Source organism: Perca fluviatilis, chromosome 9, assembly GCF_010015445.1.
Source record: "Perca fluviatilis chromosome 9, GENO_Pfluv_1.0, whole genome shotgun sequence".
Lineage (NCBI taxonomy): Eukaryota > Metazoa > Chordata > Actinopteri > Perciformes > Percidae > Perca > Perca fluviatilis.
This window is the reverse complement of record NC_053120.1, coordinates 14,315,136-14,340,622: the sequence shown is the minus strand read 5'-3', so window position 1 is coordinate 14,340,622 and position 25,487 is coordinate 14,315,136. Positions and strand designations below refer to the sequence as shown.

At 42.2% G+C, this 25,487-nt stretch overlaps 1 protein-coding gene across 3 annotated transcripts in view; it reads left to right on the top strand.

Annotated features, from left to right (window-relative positions):
• The window catches only part of adamts10 (ADAM metallopeptidase with thrombospondin type 1 motif, 10), a 60,739-nt gene that overhangs the window by 2,220 nt on the left and 33,032 nt on the right, over positions 1–25,487 (top strand). For 2 of the 3 annotated variants that reach the window (XM_039812112.1, XM_039812113.1), the window contains exons 2-7: positions 7,433–7,830; positions 16,122–16,258; positions 16,395–16,604; positions 21,044–21,212; positions 21,757–21,959; positions 23,183–23,266. In XM_039812112.1, coding sequence (XP_039668046.1) covers positions 7,728–7,830; positions 16,122–16,258; positions 16,395–16,604; positions 21,044–21,212; positions 21,757–21,959; positions 23,183–23,266 — 906 coding nt within the window. In that variant the 5' untranslated portion in view covers positions 7,433–7,727. Of the gene's footprint in view, positions 1–7,432; positions 7,831–16,121; positions 16,259–16,394; positions 16,605–21,043; positions 21,213–21,756; positions 21,960–23,182; positions 23,267–25,487 lie in introns of those variants that run through there. The other variant, XM_039812114.1, reaches the window with a different exon arrangement.

The window sequence follows — 25,487 nt, the reverse complement described above, 5'->3', positions numbered from 1 at the left end:
GCACCACATCAATGCTATGTCTTGATGAGATAGGTAAAGAAGATAAGAGCTGAAACAATAAGTTGATTAATCAATGTTGATTAAAAGAAAACTGTCAGCTATTTTGACATTAAGCAAAAAAAGCCAACCATTAATGGTTCATCGTCACAAACGCGAGCATTTGCTGCTTTTCTTTGTCTCATGTGAGTGACTTAACTGAGTATATTGTTGGTGTTTTGGACTCTTGGCAGTCGTAAAGAAGCTGTGCAGAAATGAATATGATAAAAGACAGAAAGAGAAAACCTTCCACCACCATCTGTGCTCTGTTCCCAGTGCTGCTGGCTGACTCACTTCGTGTCGAGTCAGCTCTCTCTCTCACTAAATATTGTTTCAGACTCGAGAGGCACATTTTCAGAGTTAGGGGAGCACATCCGAGGTTCTCCGGCCTGTTTATGTTCCCACTTTTCATCTGCACACTGTTTATTTGGGGAAATTGAAAAAGGAATGCCTGCCTCTTTCTCTTTCTGTCTTTGTACCAGACAGAGAGAATGAGAATTTCGTCTGAGAAATATTCCTCAGTTCTTTGTATTATTTCTAACACCTGTTAAGGTTTTTATGTGGAGATCTGCGTGAGGCTAGACTTCTAGAGGGAGTAATTGCTGCTGAGGCAGACTGAAACGCTGCATCTGACTTGTGACATTCGTCTTAATCGGCTATTTGATCCCACAGCCTCATGGTCTTATTAGAAATGAGAAGCCACACTGCCGGTTTAATGAAATAATAAACTGAACCTAAAGCTGATTCATGAGCTACTCCCTGATCAAAGTGGAAACACTGTGTATGTGTGTGTGAGTGAGTGGGGGGAGTGCTAGACTTGAAGCTAAGCTGAGGGACACTTAGCATCTGTTCGCTCCACACAGACTACTTTGAGCCGGTCATATGGCTTTGATTAGTGTGCTAGTTTTCGGATAGCTCCACTCTCCCTGGCAACAGTTAAAGACAAGGACAGCATAGTTAGCTCTAGTCTTAAAAAGAAAAAAAAAAACTCACTGTACATACATCCCTTACACCACATGAAAAGCACCAGTAACTAGTGGATGACAAGATGGAAGAGATGAAGAGGATTACAAATTTGGCCCACCCTTATATTCCCACCTAATTATCCCAAGCGGTCCAACTTTTCTCTCTCTTGTTAACAACGACCCCTTTCTTCTCCCCTTCTTCTTTTCTCTTTTGCAAATTGTGATTGCGTTGGAAATTGTGTGGCCTGTCTGCAGCTCTCTTGGCCGTGATTACAGCAATATGCTCGATATTTGTAGCTAATCCAAGCAAAACACCGAGCTGAGAGTCGACGTATGTGCTCGCTTGGCCTGCTGACAAACATACGTTTTTTATTTTGCTCAAAAGTGATACAGCCCACAGGGAAAGTTTTGCACAACAGACCACGGAAGATGTACGACACCATCACCTCTGCAAGACAGCTTTCTCTTCATTTAGCTGCATTTCTTTGCGGTTTATAATGGAGCAATAATTTACCAAGAACGCAGTGCATGCATGTTGTTGTGGGGATCTTTTGAAGCCCTCCACAAATCTTTTTAAGCAGCTTTACTTAAAAAAAAAACACACACCAAGGGACAGCACTGGGGGGTCCGGTCTCCCCCTCTTCCTCTTGTTTAAATAAACAAAAGGAGAGTTAGTGGTAATGAAAAGCACTTGATATCAAGCTGCAAGTTTAATAACCCACAATAAATCGAGCGCGTGAGCAGAAGAAGTAATGAAAATGGAGGGGAGTTTGGCTTGTGCAGGAAATGACTGGGAGAAAGCCTGAGGGAGGGGAAGAGAGAAAGACTTTCAGTTGTTCCATGTATGAGGGAAGCTGCAACAGTACAAAGACCCCTTAGTGTTTTTTAAGCAAGCTCTCCTTTTACTGTACCTTCCCGTTGCTGTTTGAAATGAAAAAAGAGGCACATTAGGGCTCTTTTAAACTCATTCCTCCACACTCAGTTCAGGGTATTAACACTCAAGAATAATTCTCCCAGCTGGCTCGAACAGCTTACACTCTGCTGTCTCTCTTTCATTCCCCTCGGGCTTTGCGCTCGTTTTTTCCCTCCTCTTTTCAGGAGGCAACTTGTTCCCCCTGCTCTCGTCACCAAAAGGTTTCCCATCTGCTTCCGATTACCTTTGGCTGCAGTTGGTTAGCCGCCAGCCATCTGGGCCAGTGTGGCGTCTCCGCTCGCTCTTCTCTCCCCAGACGGCACTGATGGAGGGGAGGCTGGGACAAGAGTGAACTGGGTGGGCAGACTTTACTGGAGAATAGCAAGGGTTGGTTTTTTTTTTAGCTGACACTGCAATCCATAGCCAGGAAACTCAAGTCAAAGAGAAGGGCACCCATGAAAATGTGACTCCTCATCCTGGCTCTGGTCTGTTTTTGTAATGGGTACTGTGGGTCTGAGGAAGTCATTTTCCATTGTTATTATAAATCAGACTCGCTCTTGTGTTGGTCTGTAAGTAAAAAACGGAATGCGCTAAAAGGGAACTTGGGGTTTATGTATAGTGCAGGACAGTTAAATTAGTACTGTGGAAAATGAACAAGAGACCCAAGATCTTAGTCTGTGATGTCTGCCTGGCTGAACTGTTACCTCCAAATGATCATAGAGTACTGTCATTCAAGGAATAAACAATATTCTCTGTTATTTTTGGAAATAGGAAACAGTCATTAGCGTCTGCTGATTGAATTTTGCTGTCATTATGAAGTAGTATGCAGATGTCATGCAACTGTATGTCAGGACAAAGCCAGGTCCCACCTATGTGTCCTGGATTTTGGATTGCATAGCTGAAATTAAGAACAGCATGTCCAAAAGTTTCCAGCAACTTAATAATAATAACCCCTCCTGGTCACAGCACTTGCATTACAAGTCTGGTTGCCTCATCTAACAAGAAGCCTGCAGTTTAGGTTTGTAGTTTTGATGCCCAGGTGACTACAGTGGTACATTCCTGTTAAGGTAAACTGAGATAAGGTCATTGCTCTCGTTTGCTGATCTAGTGAAGGTGGTCCATGATTTTTTTCTCCTCCAGACTTGATGATTGTAACACATTTTATTCTGGTCTCAGCAAGCAAAACATCCAAAGACAGGTTGTGTGTACTGTAGTTCCATTACTGTTACGATTGAGGTTCTGACTCAAAAAACAGAGATACCACACGAGACACAGAGTAACAATTTCAAAGTGTTTTAATGAGAGTCTGTACTTAGAGTAATCAAGGTCGGAAGGAACAGGGCTTGATGACTTCCGGACTGGACCGAGAATAGAGGGTGGAGGTGGCAAATTCTGGGCGGTGAGGACTGGAGCAGGCAGAACAGCTGACAGTGGCAGGGAATGCAGCAGGTCTTGAGGCGAGGTCTGAACAAAGAAGCAGGTTATAAGCAGGAGCACTAAGAACTACAAGACGAGTAACAAACTAGAAACAAAGTTACACTGAGCCAAGTTACCACACTGGTGGATGCAACAATCTGGCGAAGATGGTGAGATCAACCTGGGCTTAAGTATTGCAGAGGTGATTCATGGATAGGCAGCAGCCGTGCAGGTAGAGTGGATTGAACAGCCACGCCCCTTGACCTACTTCCTGACAAAAACAAAAGGGAAAGGGGAGAGAACACACACTAGGGATGGGGAAGGACAGCTGCCCCATAACAGTACCCCCCACCCCTCAACGGGCGCCACCCGGCGTAGGGTTGGGCATTGAGAACCGATTCCTACTCGGAATCGTTTCAAAAATTACGATTCCAGTGGAATCGTTTCTTTATAGGAATCGTTTGGAATTGTTTGGAGGATTTGGTTTCAAATTTCATCATAGGTTCCAAATTTAATATGCGCAAGTTTTGGTTTCCGTAGTGGCCAGGTGCTTGTTGTGTTGCAGCCGTGCAGCACAGTAAGCGGTGCTCTAGTGTGGCTTTATTTTACATTGAAAAAGCTGTAAAACTGCAAACCACCATTGAATCAAAATAAAACTTTCCTCTTATTTGTGAAAATAGGCATGTGACCCGTTTCAACTCCACCCTTCAAACCGGAATCGGAAGGAAGAATCAGAATTGGAATCAGAATCGTTAAAATCCAAACGATGCCTAACCCTAACCCGGCGTCCCACTAGGCTTGTCCGGATGTTCACGATGAAAGTCTTTAACCAACTGCGGCTCCAGAATAAAACGCCTAAGGATCCAGATCGTCTCCTCGGGCCCATTACCTTCCCAATCAACCAGATATTGGTGTCCCCTACCCCGCCTCCAAGCGTCCAGGAGCCTCCGAACCGTGTAGGCCGGATGGTCGTCAATGATCCTGGCGGGCGGCGGGGGATCCGCAGGCAGGCACAAGGGACTGGAGGACACAGGCTTAAGTTACGACACGTGAAATGTAGGGTGGATCTTCATCGCCTGTGGCAACTTCAACCGGACAGCAGAGGGATTAACAATGGACTCCACAACGAACGGTCCCAAATACCGGGGCGACAATTTACGAGACTCGGTACGAAGAGGAACATTTTTGGAAGAGAGCCAAACCTCCTGACCTGGTTGGAAAAGGGGCGCAGGGGTCCTGTGCCTATCTGCCACCGTCTTGTTGCGTTCTGCGGTCCGAAGCAGGGCCGCACGGGCGTCGCTCCAAACCTTGTGGCAGTGGCAGATTTAGAGAATCTGTCCACAATGGTAAGTATTGTATCATTACCTTCAGACTTTGGAAGGCCGGTGACCAAGTGCTGAGCAACGTGGGACCAGGGGCGACTAGGGACCGGGAGAAGCTGCAGCACACCAGAGGGAGGCTGGTGAGAGGCTTTACCCCATGCACAGGTAGAACAAGCCGCCATTTAAGCACAGACATCAGCTTCCACTGAAGGCCACCAGAAGTGTCTCTTTAACAATGTCAGCATATGGTACATCCCAGGGTGACAGGCGAAGCGGGAGGTGTGAACCCAATGCAGCACCTGAGGCTGCCCAGACTCCGGAACAGAGAGCAGGTTAGGTGGTCCATCTCACGGTCCAGTGTCTGTTCCTTGGGCCGTTTTCACCAGAGATTCAATTTCCCAGCGTACCGCAGCCACAACGCAGGAGGAAGAGCATCAGGTTTAACATTGTGTGAACCAGGTAAATATAATAATAAACATTATTATTGGTAGATTGGATGTAAGACAAATTTTTATGGTCGGTCCAGACCACAAACGGCTGCTCCGCTCCATCCAACCAATGCCACCACTCCAACTCCAGCTTCACCGCCAGCAACTCCCGATTTCCCACGTCGTAGTTTCTTTCTGCGGGAGTCAGTTTCTTGGAAAAGAAAGCACAAGGGTGAAGCTTCTGGTCTGTGGGGTAGCGACATATGCTCCTCGGGGGATTTAGAAAAAATGAGAATGTCGTCGAGATAGAAAAAAACTAAACGGTTCAAAAAATCCCTCAGAACGTCATTGTGCATGGCTTGAAAAACAGCTGGGGCGTTGGTGAGCCCAAAAGGCATGACTAGATACTCAAAATGGCCCAGTGGGGTGTTTTCCATGTTCCATGTTTGCCGTGAGTGGCAGGGGATATTTATTCTTGACGGTAATGTTGTTTAAGCCACGAAAGTCAATGCAGGGGCGTAATGTCTTGTCTTTCTTGTCGACAAAAAAGAACCTCGCACCAACAGGGGACGACCAGGGGCAGATGATCCCTTCAGCCAGAGAGTCACCAATGTACTTTTCCATAGCCTCCCTTTCCGGCCGGGACAGATTTTATAGTCGACTCGACGGCAGAGGGGCCCCTGGAAGCAACTCAGTGGCACAGTCGTGAGGTCTATGGGGGGGTAACGAAAGCGCCTTATCCTTGTTGAACACCTCAGTATCCCCTGCCGGAGGAACAGCGGATCCTAGACAATCGGAGTGACAGCGGGCACTTCAACTATGAATTGTCTGATTTTGCCAGTCAATATGAGGGTTATGGAGGCTTAACCAGGGGAAACCGAGGATGAGTGGGGTGGTTAAAGCGGACATGAGTTTAAAGCTTATCTTTTTACGATGGTTACCAGACAGAATTAAAGTGACGGGGATGGTTTGGTGAGTGATCTCCGCTGGGAGGTGTCCTAGGAAGGACAGCTGCCCCATAACAATTACATCTTGTGAGGAGTCAGTTATACCCTAGTCTGTATCAACGACTTCCAGGATAATCGCTGGAACATCCGCTGAAACTTTGAGCTAGCAAGCTACTTGCTGAAAATGGTAAGTTTTAAAGAAAATCTGGATCTTGTAACAAGGCAGGCTTGCTTGGTTCTTTCGGGGAATAATTGTAAAGATTTACAAAGAATATGTTTTACGTTTTACTATCCAATTGGGACGTTTTGGGACTGATTATGCCAGGATTGCTGTGGATGAAGTAACGTTACGTTCAAAAGCAATGATTAGGAAGAAAAATGCCTCTTTTAAACATGGGAGTGGTGTTGAAAAATATGAGGCAAACTGGCTGGTTAGAGCTGAAATTAAGAAAGCCAAAGTAGTTGAAGTTGATTTTCCAACTGTAAGATGTCTGTCTCAGTATGTTATGTATCGTGGTCACATTAAGAAACAAAACAGATTCATATCAAGATTGTTGTATTTGTATTGTATTTTATGTGTTTATGGTCAAATATTACTACCGGTCAATATATCTTTATTGAATTTTTAAAACAACTAACAAATATTGCTATTAACACCCCCCCCCCCCACAAGTATTGGTCAGGCCATACCCATCACAACTTCGTCTCAGATGTAAACAAGCTTCATATAGGCACTCATACCATCCGTCTGCTAGCCAGGACGCCGGCCAATTAGTAAGCTGTACAGTCAGGCAGCCAGCCAGCAAGTCACTCAGCCATACAGCCAACCACCACAGTCAGCCAGCGTAGCAGTGATGGCAACCTGCTGCTCCTCTCAAATTGGCTCATTTTACCCCATAGCCTCTGACATAATACCCACTTCAAGCCCTGTTTGGGCATTAAGCACAGCTTTTTACAAGATCAATGGCTTCCTTTGTGTTTGAACTCTTTCCGGTGGGCAGGCAGCTTAAAGAGCGGGGCCTCAGGGGCCCCAGGTTGGGACTTGCTGTTGTCTCTGGTCATCAGAGTGAAAGACAGGGTGTTTGCCCTTCGTCAAAGGCAAGATTGATTAGCTGAAGGAACAATGCAGGACTGGGCGGTCCACTGAACGCTGAATATGAACTGGGTAGATTTGTCTGACTAGGAACTGCATGGGTCAATGGGATCTCATGCTCTCTCTCTCTCTCTCTCTCTCTCTCTCTCTCTCTCTCTCTCTCTCTCTCTCTCTCTCTCTCTCTTTTCCCAGTCAGTGTTTTACTATGTCTCACTTGGTCCTCCCTTTTTGAGCCTAAATCTGTATCTCCCCTCCCTTTTCACTCCCTTTCCTGGCCTTCCTCTTCCTCACTGAACAATTTCTCTTCTACAGGGCTATAGAGAGGAGTCGAAACCTACCAGTGCTACTGAGTCCCTTGGGATATCCGTCCAGGTTTTTCCTGCTCCTATGAGGACTCATCCAGGATCCATCACCACTTACTGATCACCACACTGTAGAGGCTGCTATGTCTGAACCCACGGATCTTTCAGCAGCCATGGCCCAACATAGCGCTGAGCTGTCCCACTGCTAGGCGACGGGGCATCCGAGAGGGCAGAAGACATGTTGGGACAGAGGCCCGGGGACCACTGCACTGAATTCTGTTACTATAGCAACTACTGTAGTAACCATGGAAACGCTTTGGAGGACTGGTCTGGTCTGCACTGTCATCGTCGTCATGGTTGCCACAGAGGTCGAAGGAGGTCACAGAGATGAGTTTGTCCAGTCACAAGGTGAGAAGAGGCGATTTTATATATATATATATATATATATATATCTCCAGCAAATTAAATACCTGTGAAAAAATAAAATAAAATTGTAGCCATAAAGAAATCAAGGATAATTGCCACAATGGCCTTATGCACCCAGAGATACAGTATTAAAAGGATAGTGACCACAGTGTTAAAGGAGAATTCCGGTCGATTTCAACACGTAGCTCTGTTGTTTGTAAATTTGGAGTGCTGTCAGTAGCGAGAAAAATGAAAACAATCGGTGTTGTCTACACCGTGTTATCCTCCTGCTACAGTTTGCACCCAGGAGGCTGAAACCAGGCAAATTTTAAACGTGCCTACCCATGTGAAGTGATTCATTCCGAGTGAACTCAGTGAATCTGACAGCAGTAGATGTGAAAGAAATGCATAAAAGTTTTGCTAATTCAGCTCTGTTTAGTTCCGGTGTTGAGACAGCAAGACGAGTGCTTCGGGACCGTCTACAAACTACAACACCGAAAAGAGATACAACAAACATATTTATTAATTTAATAATTAAATAAGGTAGTGTCTCCAAACTTACCTCAATTATAACTTGTCTCCTGCTAGTTGTACTACAGCATTTACTTAAAAAAAATAAGCATAGGCCTATTTTTGAAAATATTTCTGTATCTCTTTTCGGTGTTGTAGTTTGTAGACGGTCCCGAAGCACTTGTCTTGCATGGGTAGGCACTTGTAATGACATTTTGAACATGTTAAGAAGCTAAAAGCATGTTTAAAACTTGCCCGGTTTCAGCCTCCTGGGTGCAAACTGTAAATTAATACCCAACCAGACATACGTATATTTGTTAAACAGACTTCATGCAACAACTTAGACTCAATCATGTTCAAGTGTTTCTGAGGCTGAGAAAAGCCTGCTAGTAAGACTACTTCATAATATCTACTACAAAGTTACAGTAATCCTATTGTAATTTAATAATAACCATAGTATTCCTATAGTTATTATAGAAATGTGAGTTCATGCTTTCCCACAAAAAAACAGCAATGTCAGCCACCTTAGTCTTGAAGCAGGTCTAAAGCCAGGTTGCATAACAGAGGTTTAATCAAACATTTATTGTGAACAGAGTTTCAGACCTGAGTTAGAATTAAACACACTATTAACAGCACAGACCTTATTGTTTGAGGTCTTTTATAAATAGTGGGAAAACATAATTGGTTTATTGTCTGTGATCCTGGATTTATACTGTGGGTTGCTTTGATTATTTTCAGTGTCTTGAGAGCAACAGTACTTTAAAGTATTTTATTGTTGAGGCGCCCAGAGTGAAATCTGTTTTTCATTTCAGTAGTAAAAAAAAACTTTACAATGCTACCCATATTTAGAAATTCAGAATAACTACCCTTTTTTAATATTTAATTATACTTTAATTGTAATTTAAGGATTAACATGTGTTCTATGGTTACTGTAATTGTTTTTATGTATAATTCCCATGCATAGTTCTCAGATGAGAAAAAGTTATGTGTAATGAACCGTAGAAAATGTTTCAGTTCTTACCTGGCTGTCTGTCTGGCTGAGGCACAGTCCAGGGGCCCCTTTCAGGAAGGAGCTTTAACAAACTCTGGGCTAGATTTATCAAGCCGTTTGCGCCTGTTTCCAGGCGCTAATTGGTCGCAAAAACGGACGTAACCGATGCGGGCTATTTACAAACAAGGCGCACTTGGGTAAAATCGCAGATTGTCTGCCACATGAGCGAGAAGAGACTAGTTCGCAGCTATAGCGTTAGGTGGGAGTTCGTGAGGAAAGTGGGAGTTCCACCCAAAAGGTGGGAGGATAAGCGCAAAGTGCACCTAATTATATATTCCGTGGTATTTACAAAGACTGTCAGTAAGGCGCCTCTATTCTGCGGGGAAATTCTCCGCCTCTTTAAACCAGCCGCAATCCGAGTTTCCTCGTAGCCTTTATGCCGCTGGGTGAAATGGCAACAGTAATTTGAGCAAGACGAAGACATAGGCGAGGCTGAAAATATTTTTAACACAAGAATCACACTTTGTCAGTGAACACAACATCATTTAGCGTTACAGATCAAGCAGACATGCAATATTAGAGTTACTGGAAGAAATCAAAGATGAAATTGAATCTCCCACTCAGCGTTCACATCCCATTCCAGCAGTTGTTAAACTCCTCGCTACATTACAAATATTGGCATCAGGATCATTTCAAACAGTCATAGCATCAGCAGTGGGAATATCGCAGTCTGCACTCAGCCATATCATAGCACCAGTACCACTTTGCTACAGCGCAATTTACGGCCTAGTGGGCGGAGAAAGACGCTGATTGCCTGATGGGTGTCAGGGTTGATAAATACTACGCAAACTGTGGAAGCATAGCGTGCGCTATTACCGAACTCGCATAAACAGACGCAGCGCAAACTGCGCTAGTGTTAGTAAATCAGGCCCTCTGAGTCTAACCCTGATCTCTGAGTTGATTTACCCTGAGATGGGAAACTCTGAGTTTTCGGTTCCAGAACAGCTGATTTGAGTTGGTTTAATCAACTCAGAGTAGGTTCACTCAGAGTTAAGCGCGTGCCCCACCACTATAAAAAGGCAGCATGAATGGAGCCATGATACTACGATTCACCATGGTAACAACCACAAACAAACAGGTCGGCGGAAATACTCATGCACACATACAGCGAGTTTGAACGTGTATTTTGTTAAAAAAGCAACACAGCAAAAGAGAGAGAATTTGCGTGGGATAAAATTGCTGCTAGAGTAAATGCTCCATGAAAAGTTCCAATATAGTGTATTCATATTATATTTAATCATAAGTATAATATTACTGGTGAAATGGTATTGAACCTATAATCTATTTCATTTAGGTGCAATCATGCGGGCGAAAAAGTACTAGGCCTACTAATCCCATTCTGAGGCTGCAGCACCATCATTAACAGAATTATAATTCATAATCTTTTATTTCAAAGGGTTTACATCATTCACCTGCAATACTGTGGAACTCCTTTTTAATGGATCTTACTTGTTTGTGTCCAGGGAACACTACAAAAAACGTTTAAAAAACGTTTCAGAACGAGTCACACACTTCTGACGGCGCTTTGCTATACAGTGGCTTTACTAATATGCTCCGCATCACCAGTGTTGGAAAGAAAACTGCCATTTGCAAAATAAAATTAAAGAATTAAAGTGACGGGGACGATTTGGTGAGTGATCTCCGCTAGGAGGTGTCCTAGGAAGGACAGCTGCCCCATAACAATTACATATTGTGAGGTGTCAGTTATACCCTAATGCGACACAAATAATCTGCTGGGATGTAAGAGCATGTACACGATGGATGACGTTAGTGATATGAGGACGGATAAGGTTATGTAGGCTACATAACTGATAGACTGGGAAGAAAAACGATACCGCTCAAACAGGTAGGCTAGTATCTGGAAATGAAAATGGTCGGGGGCTCAATATCACCTCCCGACATATGTTTAACTCCCTGCAAAGTAATACAGCTTCTTCTTCATCAACGGGATCGTCGACAAAAGGAAATGACATGTTTTGAGAATAAAAACATTTTATAGTCTGCCTAACATGGTTAATTAAACCAACCCTGTTTTTTTATTCATGCAGATAATAAACTGTGCTAAAATGCGCCTGATACAGACTGAATGAATGAATGAGGAAATGAAAGAGCGCTGTGTCAGAGGGAGGAGACTGAGAGAAACTCGAGGTTTCTTGAAGAAAACCTGCTCCCAACCAGGTTAGGTTCACAGACTCAGTTGCCATAGTAACTGACTCTTAAGGAGGTTAAGTTCCCTCTCTTTCTGAAACGGGCTGGAGTCACCCCTCTCTCTCAGGTTTGATTAACCTCTCTTTCTGAAACAGAAAACCCAGAGTTTCCCTCATCTCAGGGTTAACAAACTCAAAGTTTTCTCTAAACCTGCTTTCTGAAATGGGCCCCAGGTCTGCAGGTCTGTGCTGCTGAACTTGAACTCTGCTTCCACAAATCATGTAGCTGTTGCACGTGCCCACCCCCCTCACCTCTTGCCACACAGTCTCTCTCACATGCACACTGAATATTGAGCGACTGAAATTTCCCTGAAGGCAAAGACAAAATCCCTGAGTGTCCGTGTCTCGTCACCCTGAACAAGGCTGTGATTGTGTAATTCCTAAACTTAACCTCTGACTCCTCGCAGCCATCTGTCTCCAATAGTGTGCCTCGCTGCTTCCTTTAAATAAACCACTCCTCAAACCCTGACGTGGCTATTCCTTCAGATACTTTGTTTTCCACAGGTACAGACAGAGTAGTCTTTAAAGCTACTTAATTATGATATTAACAATGGATCAAATGACTATGTGTAATGTAAAGGGAGTTATTCCTAATGATAAACCCACAGAACTGCAACGTTTTCAGCTTTATGGAGTATTTTAGCTTTTTTTAGCTCATTGTTTGAAATCCGAAACTCCGCTCTTTAACCTTGCTTCCAACCACATCAGGCAACTGTGTTATCAAAAAAATAAAAAAATAAACATGACCTGCTAAGCACCAAACAGCAGACAGACAATGTTAGTGACTAGCTGGTGAACATAGCGGATCATTTAGCAGCTAAAGAGCCAGATATTATTCTCAGAAGTTGGTGGAGACCGACGAATTAAGCTAAAAGACAGTGGACTTACATTCACCCAGTTGACAGAAGAACGACAATGCCAAATGAAAGCACATGTTGCTTTGTGGCTGCTGGATGTGTAAATAGGCAACAAGTGGACCATGACATCTATATAAGGTGATAATATGTTTGATGTTAAGATTTTATAACCTGGTTGCAGGGATTTGCTCTCATTCAGCCACAAGAGCATTTGTGAGTTTGGCCACTGATTTTGGGCGATGGGGCCCAGCTTACAGTCGGCATTCCAGTTCATCTCAAAGGTGTTGGATGGGATTGAGGTCCTGGCTCTGTGAAGGCCAATCAAATTCTTCCACACCAAACTGGGAAAACCATTTATGTATGTGCAGTGCACAGGGACATTGTTATGTTGAAACGAAAAGGGTTATCCGCAAACCGTTGCCGCAAAGATGGAAGTACACTATTGTCCGCAATAGATTTTGTGTAGCACAGTTCTCATCTTGGTAGCTGCTCGCGTCTTCCATAGAATTGCTTAGTAGCATTAGCAACTTTAGGTTTCCTTTTGGTACAGTGAGTTTTAAGTACTTCTAAGTTGTCTACCCATGTGCGCCACAGTCTTTGGAAGTGCAAGAATAGCGAGGACTAATTTAAAATAAGGACCTGATCAGGTTCAACTGAAAACACTAAAGGTGCAGCCTTCTGAAAGGTGCTTCTATCCCCGCCACATTGTCACCTGGAAGCTCCTAGCATTAGACCAAAATGACACAAAAGTATTTTGGCAAAGGGTGTCTACATACCTTTGGCCATATGGTGTATGTATCACTTTCCTGTGTGTCACCCAGACTGCATACAGGAGAAAGACAGGAGAGGCACTAAAAACACTTCTAACAAGGTTATGATCTAAAGACAAGCACTTCTTTCACCATTTTTTCTCTTATAGTTAATAATGAATAAGCACAGGTTTTCCTCCTCTTGTATTAGTTGTTTCAAACGAGGTGGAGCAGCGTTTTGGCCTGAGGTGCCATGAAGGTGTGTCTGGGTGCTGGGATGGAGGGAGGGACAGTTTCCATCCAGAGTATTTCCTTCCATTATTTTCATTTGGTGATAAGAGAAACCAGGGTGATGCCCTGCGTATGGGTGGATGGATGTATTTTTCAGCACAGACGCTTCAGTATGAAACCCTTTTAGCCAGGGAGTGTCTCCTGTTAAATTTAGCAAACATGTTTCCACTGTCAGTTTGCTCTTTGCTTTGATGTCTACTTAACATTTTTAAATACTGAATCAGTCGATGAACATATTGTGCAAGGTCGCTGTGGGCTCAATTTGCTACCCATTAAACACTTCCGCTTAAACCTTTACTCCAAACATACTACATTACATATTACATACTCATTTGTTTTACTGGTTTTCATTAGTCTACAGTTTATTCTATGTGAGGTCTCATTATTTCTTCCTCGGAGGTGAGTTATTTGTACTTCATTAACACCCTCCCCTCATTTTCTCTCCAGGAGCTTTTCCTTTGCTTTAATGGTAATACCACCTGCCAGATTACTTGCTGTAGTTTGTGAGAGCAGAATGGATGTGTTGTGGGAAGCAGCTCAGACTCTTAGGAAGGTAATGTGATGCCTTTAAGTGCCCATTTTAGGCCTTTTGAACTAGTAATCTGATGATCTGATGACTTTTTAAGTCTATTTAGACTATTTTTATTACCTCTTTTTTTTTTGTAAACAATCAAATACAACCGATTTATAATTTTATTATAATAAACAAATTAATTTATTATGAAAAGAATAGGTAGTTGCAACCCTAGAAAAAACTGATAACCATACTAACATTATCTGTTCAGTGACAAATGATGAACAAATTAGCGAGTGTTAGTTGATGGTCATTGAGAGTAAAGCAGTCTAAATACTGAAGCTATACACAATTTTTCCAGGAGTTGGTGGAGACCAGAACCGCTAAAAAAAAAAAAATTGTATATTGGACACAGTACAGGTCATACAGGTGACCAGAAACACAGCTCCAAATGAATGCTAATGTTTATCCATATCTTCTGAATGTGTAAATAGGCAAATGTTAGCTAACACATTAGCATGAGCTAACTTTACAAGGCAATGAGGCGTTATTATGGATCCCACATAACTTCTAGGCAATAATAACGGGTTCCATAATAACGCGGCAATGATACATCACACTGCTTGTTGTGTAGTTTTTTTGCACTCATGTAGGCCTAACCAAAAATCTATTATAACATCATGATTATATATTCTGCCACTATAAGTTAGTTTCAGTTTAACATTTTGTTCCTAGTAGCACCCACTACTGGCACAGTTTAATGTTTTCTTAGGCAGATAACGATAAGACATTTGTGAGTGGATTTGTTAATTTTTTTTATAATTTTTAATGATTTTTTTGTTACCTTAGTAATTCAGTGTGTAATGGCTCAGTGATACAAAGTGAGGACTTAAAGACACCACTCAAAGCCAGAACAGGTAAGCTAAAAGGTAAAGCTAGGTTTACTAGGCTGTTGGTCAGAACAGGGTTTTACTACAGAACAGGCAACCAAGTCAAAAAGAGCATAAGCAGGCAGGGGACAAAAAAGGCTTGGACGTTACGGCAGGGATAGCACAATAGACAATCTGGTAGTAATATAGCTTAAGGAGAGCTAATGAGGGATTTGGGAGCAGGTGTGCCAGAGGGTGTGTAGGTCAGATAATGAAGAAAAGCAGAGGGAAAAAGTGCTGAAAATGATTAACGGTCACTGTGACAGTATACAGTACATCTTTTTATGATTTGTAACCACAATCCTTGAATTGTCTGTTTTTGTTCCAGTACGATTCTCACAGTTTGACAATTAGTTCCAGTAAAAACTTTACAGGCGATCCCACCTTCTCGAACCCTTACGGGAAGTGTGTTTTGCTCACAGTATACTGTAGCTGTGCACATAATTAGCGAGGGAAGAAAATCAAACAAGAAATTAAAATGCTAAAAATGCTGAGTCATTCACCGTTTTTGAAAAGGGAACAAGGCTACTGTCCATTTTTGTTCTCATGACTGAAACCACTTGAACGCCAGGCATATTTTGTATTAAACTTCCCATGTCAAAAATACAGTACAACCTCACAAGTTCCATGAAAAGGCAGCATTTGTAATTGTGGTTGCTGTTTATTTACGTCAGACCTATCTACTGCATACAGACTGTTTTTTCTCGGTACAGAGCTCTCCAAGTCTGTACCAGGGAACTCTGATCTCTGGGTATTTACTCTGTGTGGGAAGGGGCTGCGACTCCAACAACTGAGGCCAAAGACCTTTCCCCTTTAGTTAGCTGACGTTGGCTGTTTGGAGCTTTGTGTGTTTGGACAATAAATCTCCACCAGGTCCCGGCACAGACTGGGACAGACAGGAAGTATACAGTTTCAAGGTAACCATGGTAACATCCATTTGGCCTCATTCGGGAGGGGGTTCTTGGAGTGAAGGGACCTTGTCAGTAATGGGCCAAAAAGTCTGCAAGTTTCTCTTTGCCAACTGGGTTACTCTCTCAATAAAAAGTCCCATAGCATTATTCAAAATAAGCAGCTCCCAAATCCTCAACTGTTTTTAATTAGAGTCAGTTAGATTAAGCTGAATATGTGCTTTATTAGGTTAAACTCAGATTTTGGTTGTATGCCTTCTTTATTTCTCCCCCTCTAGCTGCTTTCCTGTCCAGTCTAGGCCAGTATGAGATTGCCATCCCAGTACGTGTAGGACCTAATGGCCAGGCGCTGGATGCAGAAATGTCGCAACACCACAGAAGGAAACGCAGCACTGAAGAAAGACTGCCTGACTCTGTATGATGCTTTTTGAAATTGTTTTCCATTATTTTTCATTCTTCTTTTGAGTTTCTGTTTGCCTTAAACATGTACAAATCTCTCTAATATACTGATCCAAGAGCATTTCGAAACCTCTTTTTTCCCTATCTTTTAGCTCTTCTACCAGCTGTCCACGTCACGTAACAACTTCCTGTTGAACCTAACGCTGCAGGGAGGCCTGCTGTCCCGGCAGTTCAGAGTGGAATACTGGAAGAAAGGCCGATTGGCCTGGAGTCATCCTTACTCTCCCCACTGCCACTATGTTGGACACCTCCAAGATCAGCCGCACTCCAGCAAAGTGGCCCTGAGCAACTGTAACGGCCTGGTAAGTCTAATCCACATCTAATACACTGAGTGAGGGCAGCAGCAGCAGCAGCAGCAGCGCTGGCTCAGCAAATGAGGGATCAGCAATGCTTGACATCAAATAATTACATTTTAACAAACCTTGATGAATCAAAGCCAGCTTTAATCTTTGCCCAAACCAATCAGTGTCGTCCTGAAAATCGAAATTACCATAAATGAATTGACCTAATCTGAAAGGAAAGATTCGTCCTAAAAAGGTGCTTTATTTATTTTTCTTATATTTTTCTCTCCCTACAGATGGTTTACCAAGTGTAGAAAACATGATGATATGTTACGATATGTTAATACATCTCCAGTGCAACTACTTAAGACTTACACATTTGCACCAGCATATTTAACAATCAGGGATACATAAATTATAATGCACTACAGCTAAAAGAAATCCAGTACTATCACAATTGTTCTCTTAAGGGTTTGTGTACAACACACCATATGGGATGGAGTGAGAAAGACTTCCACATTCAAGACTGTTCAAGAGTACATCTGGTGAAGATTGAAAATACTGTGCATTGACAATAAGAAACTCTAATATTAGAGTTTAATTATCTTGAAAGATGGCCAGGTCGGATATATCAGAGTTTCTTACAAAAAAATGAGTTCCCCTTTTTTAATTAGGACATGGATTTTGATGTGAACACTTTTTAAAAGTTGGAAACTGTTAATAACCATGAACGTGGCATCAGTATGAATCAAACAAGGTTGTATGAGCAGACGTTTTTATACCTGCCTCAAAAGGCCACAATGTGGTCATCATAGAGAGAGGCAAAACTCAATGAATTGTACAAATGTGGATATGTAGCACACTTTCTGAGTGTCTCTCCTCAAAGGCATCAATGTTGTTGTTGTTGTGCGTGAAGGAAGAGAAAAGACAGCCTGAGAGAGAAATGCAAACCCTGATTACTTTCTCAGCTCTGCAGACCTTGTCAATCGCTACGTTAAATAGGCGTTATTGTTAGATTGTTGGTTTGAGAATGTTACAAAAATTGTCTGAAGCAGCCCACCTGTTCAGACCTGGGAAGGGTGTGGGGCTGCTGTTAGACAGCTCAGCACCTTTAGCACTTTGTTTGAAGTTTGGATAAACTCTACCTATAACCCACAATGCATCAAGTTCCGGCATGCTCCCTTGGGGCTGTTTAAAGGCAGTCAAGGAAATATAGGAGGTTATTAACTGAAGCTGTGGTCAAGAAGGCAGGTTATGGGAAGCAGTGCTTTAAGAAAAAAACAATCTGGTCCTTTAATCTTCTGTAAATGTTAACAGTTTTACAAAGTGGTCCACTTACAAAGTGTTTACCACTTAGTAAAGCTCTAATTCCATTCATTTATTTCCTCCTCTCATGAAGTCATCAGTTTGTTAATGCCCCAAACTAAAAGATCAAAGTTAGTGCCTCTTCTGAATCACTGGACTGGATCACCTAATTGTGATGCATCATTTTGTTGGCTGAAATCTATTCCCTGCATTCACAGCACTGTGTATCTGTGTATCCTCTACAAAACAGCAGGCTCCACAATAACAGTTGTATACACAGCTGAGGATTAGATTTGTTCACAAAGCGTTAATAAGCAGCACACGTAATTACTGTTGGTCGGACCAGCATGGGCACATTCACCAGCGAGCGGGCAGTGTCCAGGGGAGCATCACTAACTATATTATGGGATTAAAGGCACTTTGAAAGCTGCCGCAGTGAGTCGGGGCCAACACATCTGAGCAGATTCAAAGGAAGTGTTAGTGTATCGCTCTCTGTTTCACTCTCTCATTTTTCTCGCTCTCATTCACTCTTTCATGCTCTCACGTGTGTTTGTCTGTGTGTGTCAGTTCTGTGGGATCCTCTTCTCAGATAGGTCTGACAGAGGACCCTGTGAGGAGGACAGTGTTTGTAGGGGGACTGTCTAAACACAAAGCCATATGATGATAATGTTAGGCTTGTATCTGTAATCTAAAATTATCTTTAATTATAAAAGGAGTGTTATAATTTCATCACTGAACAATTGTTGGATAGTCTGGGTTGAACCTAGACTGAGACATAGTCCTAATAATGACATGTGGCATATTATTGTACCTTTTATGTCCATGTTTATCCCATTTATGTTTAAGAGTTGAATGTATTATTTCCAAAGGTGTATAAAGTACCAGAGACCCATACTTGAGTAAAAGTACAAGTGCTCTATCAAAAAAGTGACTTGAGCAGAAGTAGAAGTGCTTTTTAAGCACAACACTTAAGTAGAAGTACTAAAGTATTCAACATTTTTTGTACTTAAGTATTGCAAGTAGTTTATTTTAAAATCTACTAAAGTACTGAAAGTAAAAGTACAAGTATTGTGTTATTTAGTTATTAAAGAAAGCAGTCAAAAGTTTGAATATCATATTGTTTATGTTATTTCAAATGTTTAGCCCAAGGCTGTAGCCAAAGGAATTAACAAATATTAAATATATGATATTATATTAAAAATAACAAATATTAACAAATACTGAAATAAAATGTACAATTATCACACTGTGCAAGTAAAATGAACATCCTCTCCAGCACAGTAACGATTAAAGCCCCAAAAAACGTATCACACACTAACATGTGTGATGAACAGGAAAGTTAGCAAGCTAGCAATATACAGATAAACTAGCAGCTTCACATCACAGGGTCAAACGGTTAACATTCAGGACTCACTGCAGACTGAAACAACTCAGGAATAGCAATCATTTTGGCGTCACTTTGACAGCAAATAAGTTTACATCTGAAGCGTTTAAAGACTCTATTTGTCCATTGTTTATTTCTAAAGAAACACGACAATGTAATAAAGGCTCCATTACCTTGTACCTCACGTTATGGCTCCGTAGCAGACATTTTTGTAAAAATAGGCTAACGATTGTGTCATAACCACGCGACTTACTGTCGCATAGTAGAGGAATTACCGTACAGTACAGGAGAAGCTCGCAGGCAGTTTCGACTTACGTTAGCGGTTTAGGTTTAATTACTAATGTTAACTAGCATTTTAGTTATCAATAATTAGCCTGTGCTTATGTTATCTCCTTACATATACCTACGCTCTCCGTCTCTGTAAGATTGGGAATGATTGAGATTTCTCTTGGCACAGCTACCAGAAGACTTACAACTTTCAGACACGTTGCTCACGTCACATTTACGTTGTCTCTCTCAGTTGGAGGCTGCGCAGTAAAGCAAGAGATCACCGGAAAAGTGCTTCTAATATTCTTCACTGGTCTCCATCCAGAGCAACGGGATCTGTTGGTCCATTCTTATATACTGTCTATGGTTCTGAACAGGCAACGATAATGAAAAGAAACGTAACTAACGTAGCCGTAACTAACGTAGCCGTAACTACACACACTGTAACCATTACCTACACGGTCTCCGTAGCGTGAGGCATTCACAACAGTAACGAGTAACGATGCAGCACATAAAAAATGTATCGGAGTAAAAGTATTAAACTCATCGAACATATGTACTCAAGTAAAAGTGGAAGTAGGAGAAAAAAATAATACTCCATTAGAGTACAGATACAGCCTTTTAGTACTTAAGTACAGTAGTGAAGTAGTTCTACTTCGTTACTATACAGCTCTGGTTATTTCTCACTAAAGACTTATGCTTATATCATAATCAGCAAATGTAACCTGTAGATGAAGTTACAGATGCTACTATAAACAAGGAAAATGTACAAATATATTAAATTGTTATAAAAAAAAAAATGATGTTCAAAATATCAATCTGTCTTGGCCTCTCCTGTGTTTTGACGGGTTTTTTTGTGCTTGTGTTATTTCTTCATTATGTTTATTTGTTTGGTATTGTGACTAAAATGAGAAGTCAGGGACTCTTGCTTCTGTGGAACAAAAGAGGCTCACTGTGCATGTGAGCTGTAAACTCCTGAATCTTTTTTTTTTTTTTACTAATATGGTGTTCCTTGATCTATACTGACAAGTTATTCCTCTAAAATAAACTAGGTAGACAGTGGTCATAAATGGAGGGCAAAAACTGCAACAACACTAAACACTGAGCTCAAAATCAGCTGCATTGGAAGCTCAGAGGTTGTGAATGAATGAAGTCTCGTCCTCTCCAGCTGTCAGTTTGCTGACCCATTAACACCAGGATCCCTCAGAGGGCCTCTTGATTCAGTTATGCCTCACCTTAACTTACCCTGCCTGCTTCATTGCTCATTCTTCTTTGTCAATATGAAAAGTTTAAGTCATTAATTGTAGTCATATAATTGGTGAAGCATTTGGGATGATCTGTATCAGTGGCTGTTTTTATTTCATTTATTGACATGTTTAGTAAAGATTCAGACCAACTGTGTAATGTGATGTTTGTGATATTCCTACCATGAAAGCAATAAATCCTGTTGTTCTATTCTATTTTATTCTGTTCTATTCTGTTCTATGTATCTGTCTCTCTGCAGCAGGGGGTGATTGTTGCAGGGGGAGAGGAGTACCTGATTGAACCCCTTGTCTCACCAGATAACCAGACCAGGCAGGAGAGGGGGGAGAGAGCAGAGGGGCGCCCCCATGTGGTTTACAAGCGGTCGTCGCTCCGCCATCAGTACAAGGGCCAATCCTGTGGAGTCATTGGTGAGAGCGGAGAGATATTCTGGTCTTTTTAGTAGCAGCAGTTTGGTCCAGACTGGAGGAGTTAACGGCCCCAGGCTGACTTGCGTAGCAGCCAGCAGCAGAAGATTGTGGTTGTGTCTCAGTTCCCAGTTGTGATTGGGTGTGACTGAGTCTGTGTTGCTGGGTGTTACTGAAAAAGCAAAAGGATGTTCAGAAAAACATATTTTTGACATAATAAAAGTTTAAAAAAAACTTCCAACTTTGTAATGCTGTGCTTTTATCCTGCTCTGAAGTGTGTTCAGGGATCATTCTGGTTGATAACGTGTTTCAGATCATCATACATGTCTTAGCCAGTTATGTGATTAATTCTGTACGTATCATTGGCTTACCTGCTGTTGGGCTTTTGTGGGTTTCTTCTCACTATATCCCATCAAAACGTCAGTGTGTGTGTGTGTGTGTGTGTGTGTGTGTGTGTGTGTGTGTGTGTGTGTGTGTGTGTGTGTGTGTGTGTGTGTGTGTGTGTGTGTGTGTGTGTGTGTGTGTGTGTGTGTGTGATCTTCCTCAGACGAGAAGCCGATGAAAGGCGCATCATGGTGGCAACGAACTCTGAAGACGCCTCCTCATCATGTCGGGCGCGGCCAGCTGCCTCTGAAGCGCTCAGTTAGCCGGGAGCGCTACGTGGAGACGCTGGTGGTAGCCGATAAGATGATGGTGGGTTACCATGGTCGCAGGGACATCGAGCAGTACATCCTGGCTGTCATGAATATTGTAAGTTTCACAACACAAAAGATGCAAATGCACAATGCATTAAAAAGCCATTGGAGTCATTGGAGTTATTCTTGATAAATGATAAACAGAATTATGAAAAGCTTCATGCCAAGATGATATTTTGTTTTTGTATAGTTCAGCTTTTCTAAGCTTTCGCCAGCAATCCAACTACCTGGAGCTTGGAGTCAACTAAGAAACATTTTAGAAGACATTAAAGATTAGAAACGCCTACGGTGACAGGAATAAGATTCAGTGCTTTTCTAATGCCAAGGATTAGTTGATTAGTTAGTTAGACATAAACTTGTTTAAATAATTATGTGTCAAAAACCTATATTAAGTTGAAATAAATTAGATTTAGGCTTATGTAGTTACATGAATAATGCTTTGTGACAGAAAGAAAAAAAAATGCCTAGACCTTTTTTAATTTCTCCTAGTGGAGGACACATGTCTTAGTCAGACAGACTTAGTTTGTATGTCATCATATGCACTGTTTCTTGTCACTGCTGATCTTTTCACACACAGTTAATCACTTTAAACCTATACACACGTGTTAGGAATGTATTTAATGAAGGGTTGGTCAGCTGCCATTGTTACAAAGCAGGTTGCATCCAGAGTGTTACCTAATCACAGAAACCAGCAGCATCTCTTTAGTGGTGTGGAGCAAAGTGGGCCAAATTACACCAGACACCAGTAATGACAAGTGTCTGAGTAGAGCTTTAGAGCTAGTTGTGGTTTTAACCTGGTCTTTTTTTTTTATTACTGTTGGTGCTTTCACTCTTTAATAATCATTGCCACATGTAGTGCACTGACTTTACAGCTCATTTCTTCTCTCCTTAGACTAGTCTGTCTCATAGATAAGTGTTTGGTTAAAACTTAAAATTGATCTTGGTAGGGGTACAAAACAGGGATGCCTTCACTTAACCGTCGCTACACTAATTAATCCATAGTTGACCTAAAAGTTGTTTTTATTCACGGACAATGCATTAGGGCTGGTATCACAAAAAAACATTGAATCAGCTTTTCTTTTTTACTTTATTTTTTAACCATTTTTTTCAGTACTAGGCTTTTCTTCTCTGGGACTTCTCTGGGACATTACACATCTTAATTTATGATGGATTACTCCTGTGCCTATTTCTAGTGTTGTCTGAGCTCTAGTGTAATGTGCACAACTGGTGTATCAGCTGTTTTTAAGACTGGTCTTTTCTTGTTTCCCTGGAGGTCAGGTTGCCAAACTGTTCCAGGATTCTAGCCTGGGGAATGCAGTCAACATTGTGGTTACACGGCTCATCCTGCTAATGGAAGACCAGGTAAATAAACTTTGTCAACTACTACTACTTACCTCTCGGTCCAGACTGCACAAAACCCTTCCCTGAACAGCATCTATGAGCTTTTTGTTGTTTTCAAATTATTGGCTTTTCCTCCACCATCCTGAAGGACTCTTAGTGTGAAAGTGGGTCTTGTGAATGGTGGCTGTAATGAAAGAGACGAGAGGCTGTAAGGAAGCGAGGAAGAGGGAGATGGGTGAGGACAGAAAAGTCAGAATATGAGGGGGGTTTTGTACCTGTCAGACAGAGCAGCTTTGTGACTGTCCAACTGGTTGCTGTGGTGAACAGTGACCTCTCTGACCGTTATGACGCACATCCAGGGTGTAGAAAAGCTTGAAGTTAGATTTAGACACTGATGCGAAAAACATCAGCATCTTAAAGGTCCCATGACATGGTGCTCTTTGGATGCTTTTATATAGACCTTAGTGGTCCCCTAATACTGTATCTGAAGTCTCTTTCCCGAAATTCAGCCTTGGTGCAGAATTACAGCCACTAGAGCCAGTTCCACAATGAGCTTTCCTTAGTATGTGCCATTTCTGTGTCTGTAGCTATTGAGGAGGAGCGAGGGGGGGCAAGGTGGAGGGTGGGGGTGTGGCCTTGACCAACTGCCACTTTGCTCGTTTGAAAGCCATGATGTCTCTTTCTCGTGGGCGGGCCAAATTCTCTGGGCGGGCAAAGCAGAGAAAGGGGAGGTAATCTTGATTGGTAACCAAGATTCCAGATCGGCCCATCTGAGCTTTCATTTTCTCAAAGGCAGAGCAGGATACCCAGGGCTCGGTTTACACCTATCAACATTTCTAGCCACTGGGGGACCATAGGCAGGCTGGGGGAACGCATATTAATGTTAAAAATTTTCATGCCATGGGACCTTTAATATTAGGCCCAAGTGAACACCCTCAGGATCCAAATTCACCAGACTCCCCAAGTTCTGGTTTGTCATTTTACAAATTTTCTCTAGCCACGCCAGCAATGTAGCAATTTTGGTCGGGTCACTTGGTCCACTAGCCTGGTTAACACCAGACCCTTCTCAGTTGTAACTGAGAGTGGGTCTGGGAAAGGTTCATTGACAGTTCATTTCCAAAGGGGCGTCACCAACGGACGCCGCTCAAATGCCTCTGGGCATGCCTCTTTGGATAGTCCAACCAATCAGACCAACGATCCGGGTGACGCTGCGCTTCAGTGGCCGTCATGTTGAATGTAAACAAAAAGCTGCTCGCCGTCGCTGCACTATCATCGTTGCGTAAAGCCCGCCTCAACGGTTGTGATTGGTGTAAAGCCACTAAATCCACTAATTTGTTCCTCAAAAACTGTTAGATGGATTGCCATAAACTTTTGTACAGACATTCATGGTCCCCAGACAATAAATCCTCCAGACTTGATCCTCTGACTGTTTCTCTAGCGCCACCATGAGGTTGACTTGTTATAGACATTTATGTTGTCCCCGGGATGAATGGTTACAACTTTGGTTACAACTTTTTATTTTACACAACCATTTATCCAATACTGATTGATTGATTTATGACTAAATACCTAATGACGTTCCCATCAGCCTCAACTGTACTTTGTGTTTGGTGCTAATTAGCAAATGTTAGCAAACACACTATATTAAGGTGAACAACGAAAACATTATGCTTACTTAGCTCAGCATGTTAGCATTGTCATTGTAAGCATGTTAGCATACTGACATCAGCATTTAGCTCAAAACATTACTGCACACAGCCTCACAGAGCTGTTAGCATGGATGTGGACTGTTGTTGCATGATATAAGGGAGTGAGCGGAGGTTAGAAAGGCCTCAGAGTTAGAATCCTAACCTCACCACAAGGCAGGGTTCAGATCATAAAAAGTGCATGACCTTTCCATCATAGCACAGGAGATGACTGGGCCACCTGGCTAACAAGTAACTGACCTTATTAGCCCGCCATTAACAGCATGTGGTGAGACAGTGCGGCCGGCTCCGTCGTAATGTTGACCTTCTAGCAATCTGACAGATGAATCATACTGAATTAAATGGGTATTACATTGTGGCCTTGAGGTTTCCTCCATAGCTGTCTTATTAGGGAACATTTATGATTCATAATGTTCATACTGCTTTAAAATTAGCCCCACAATTTACCTCTGGGATGTGTTCGTCATCTGACAGAGGAAAGAAGTAAATGTTAGGATCATTAGCAGTGGGCAGTTGTAGTGTTGTTATTCTTTCTC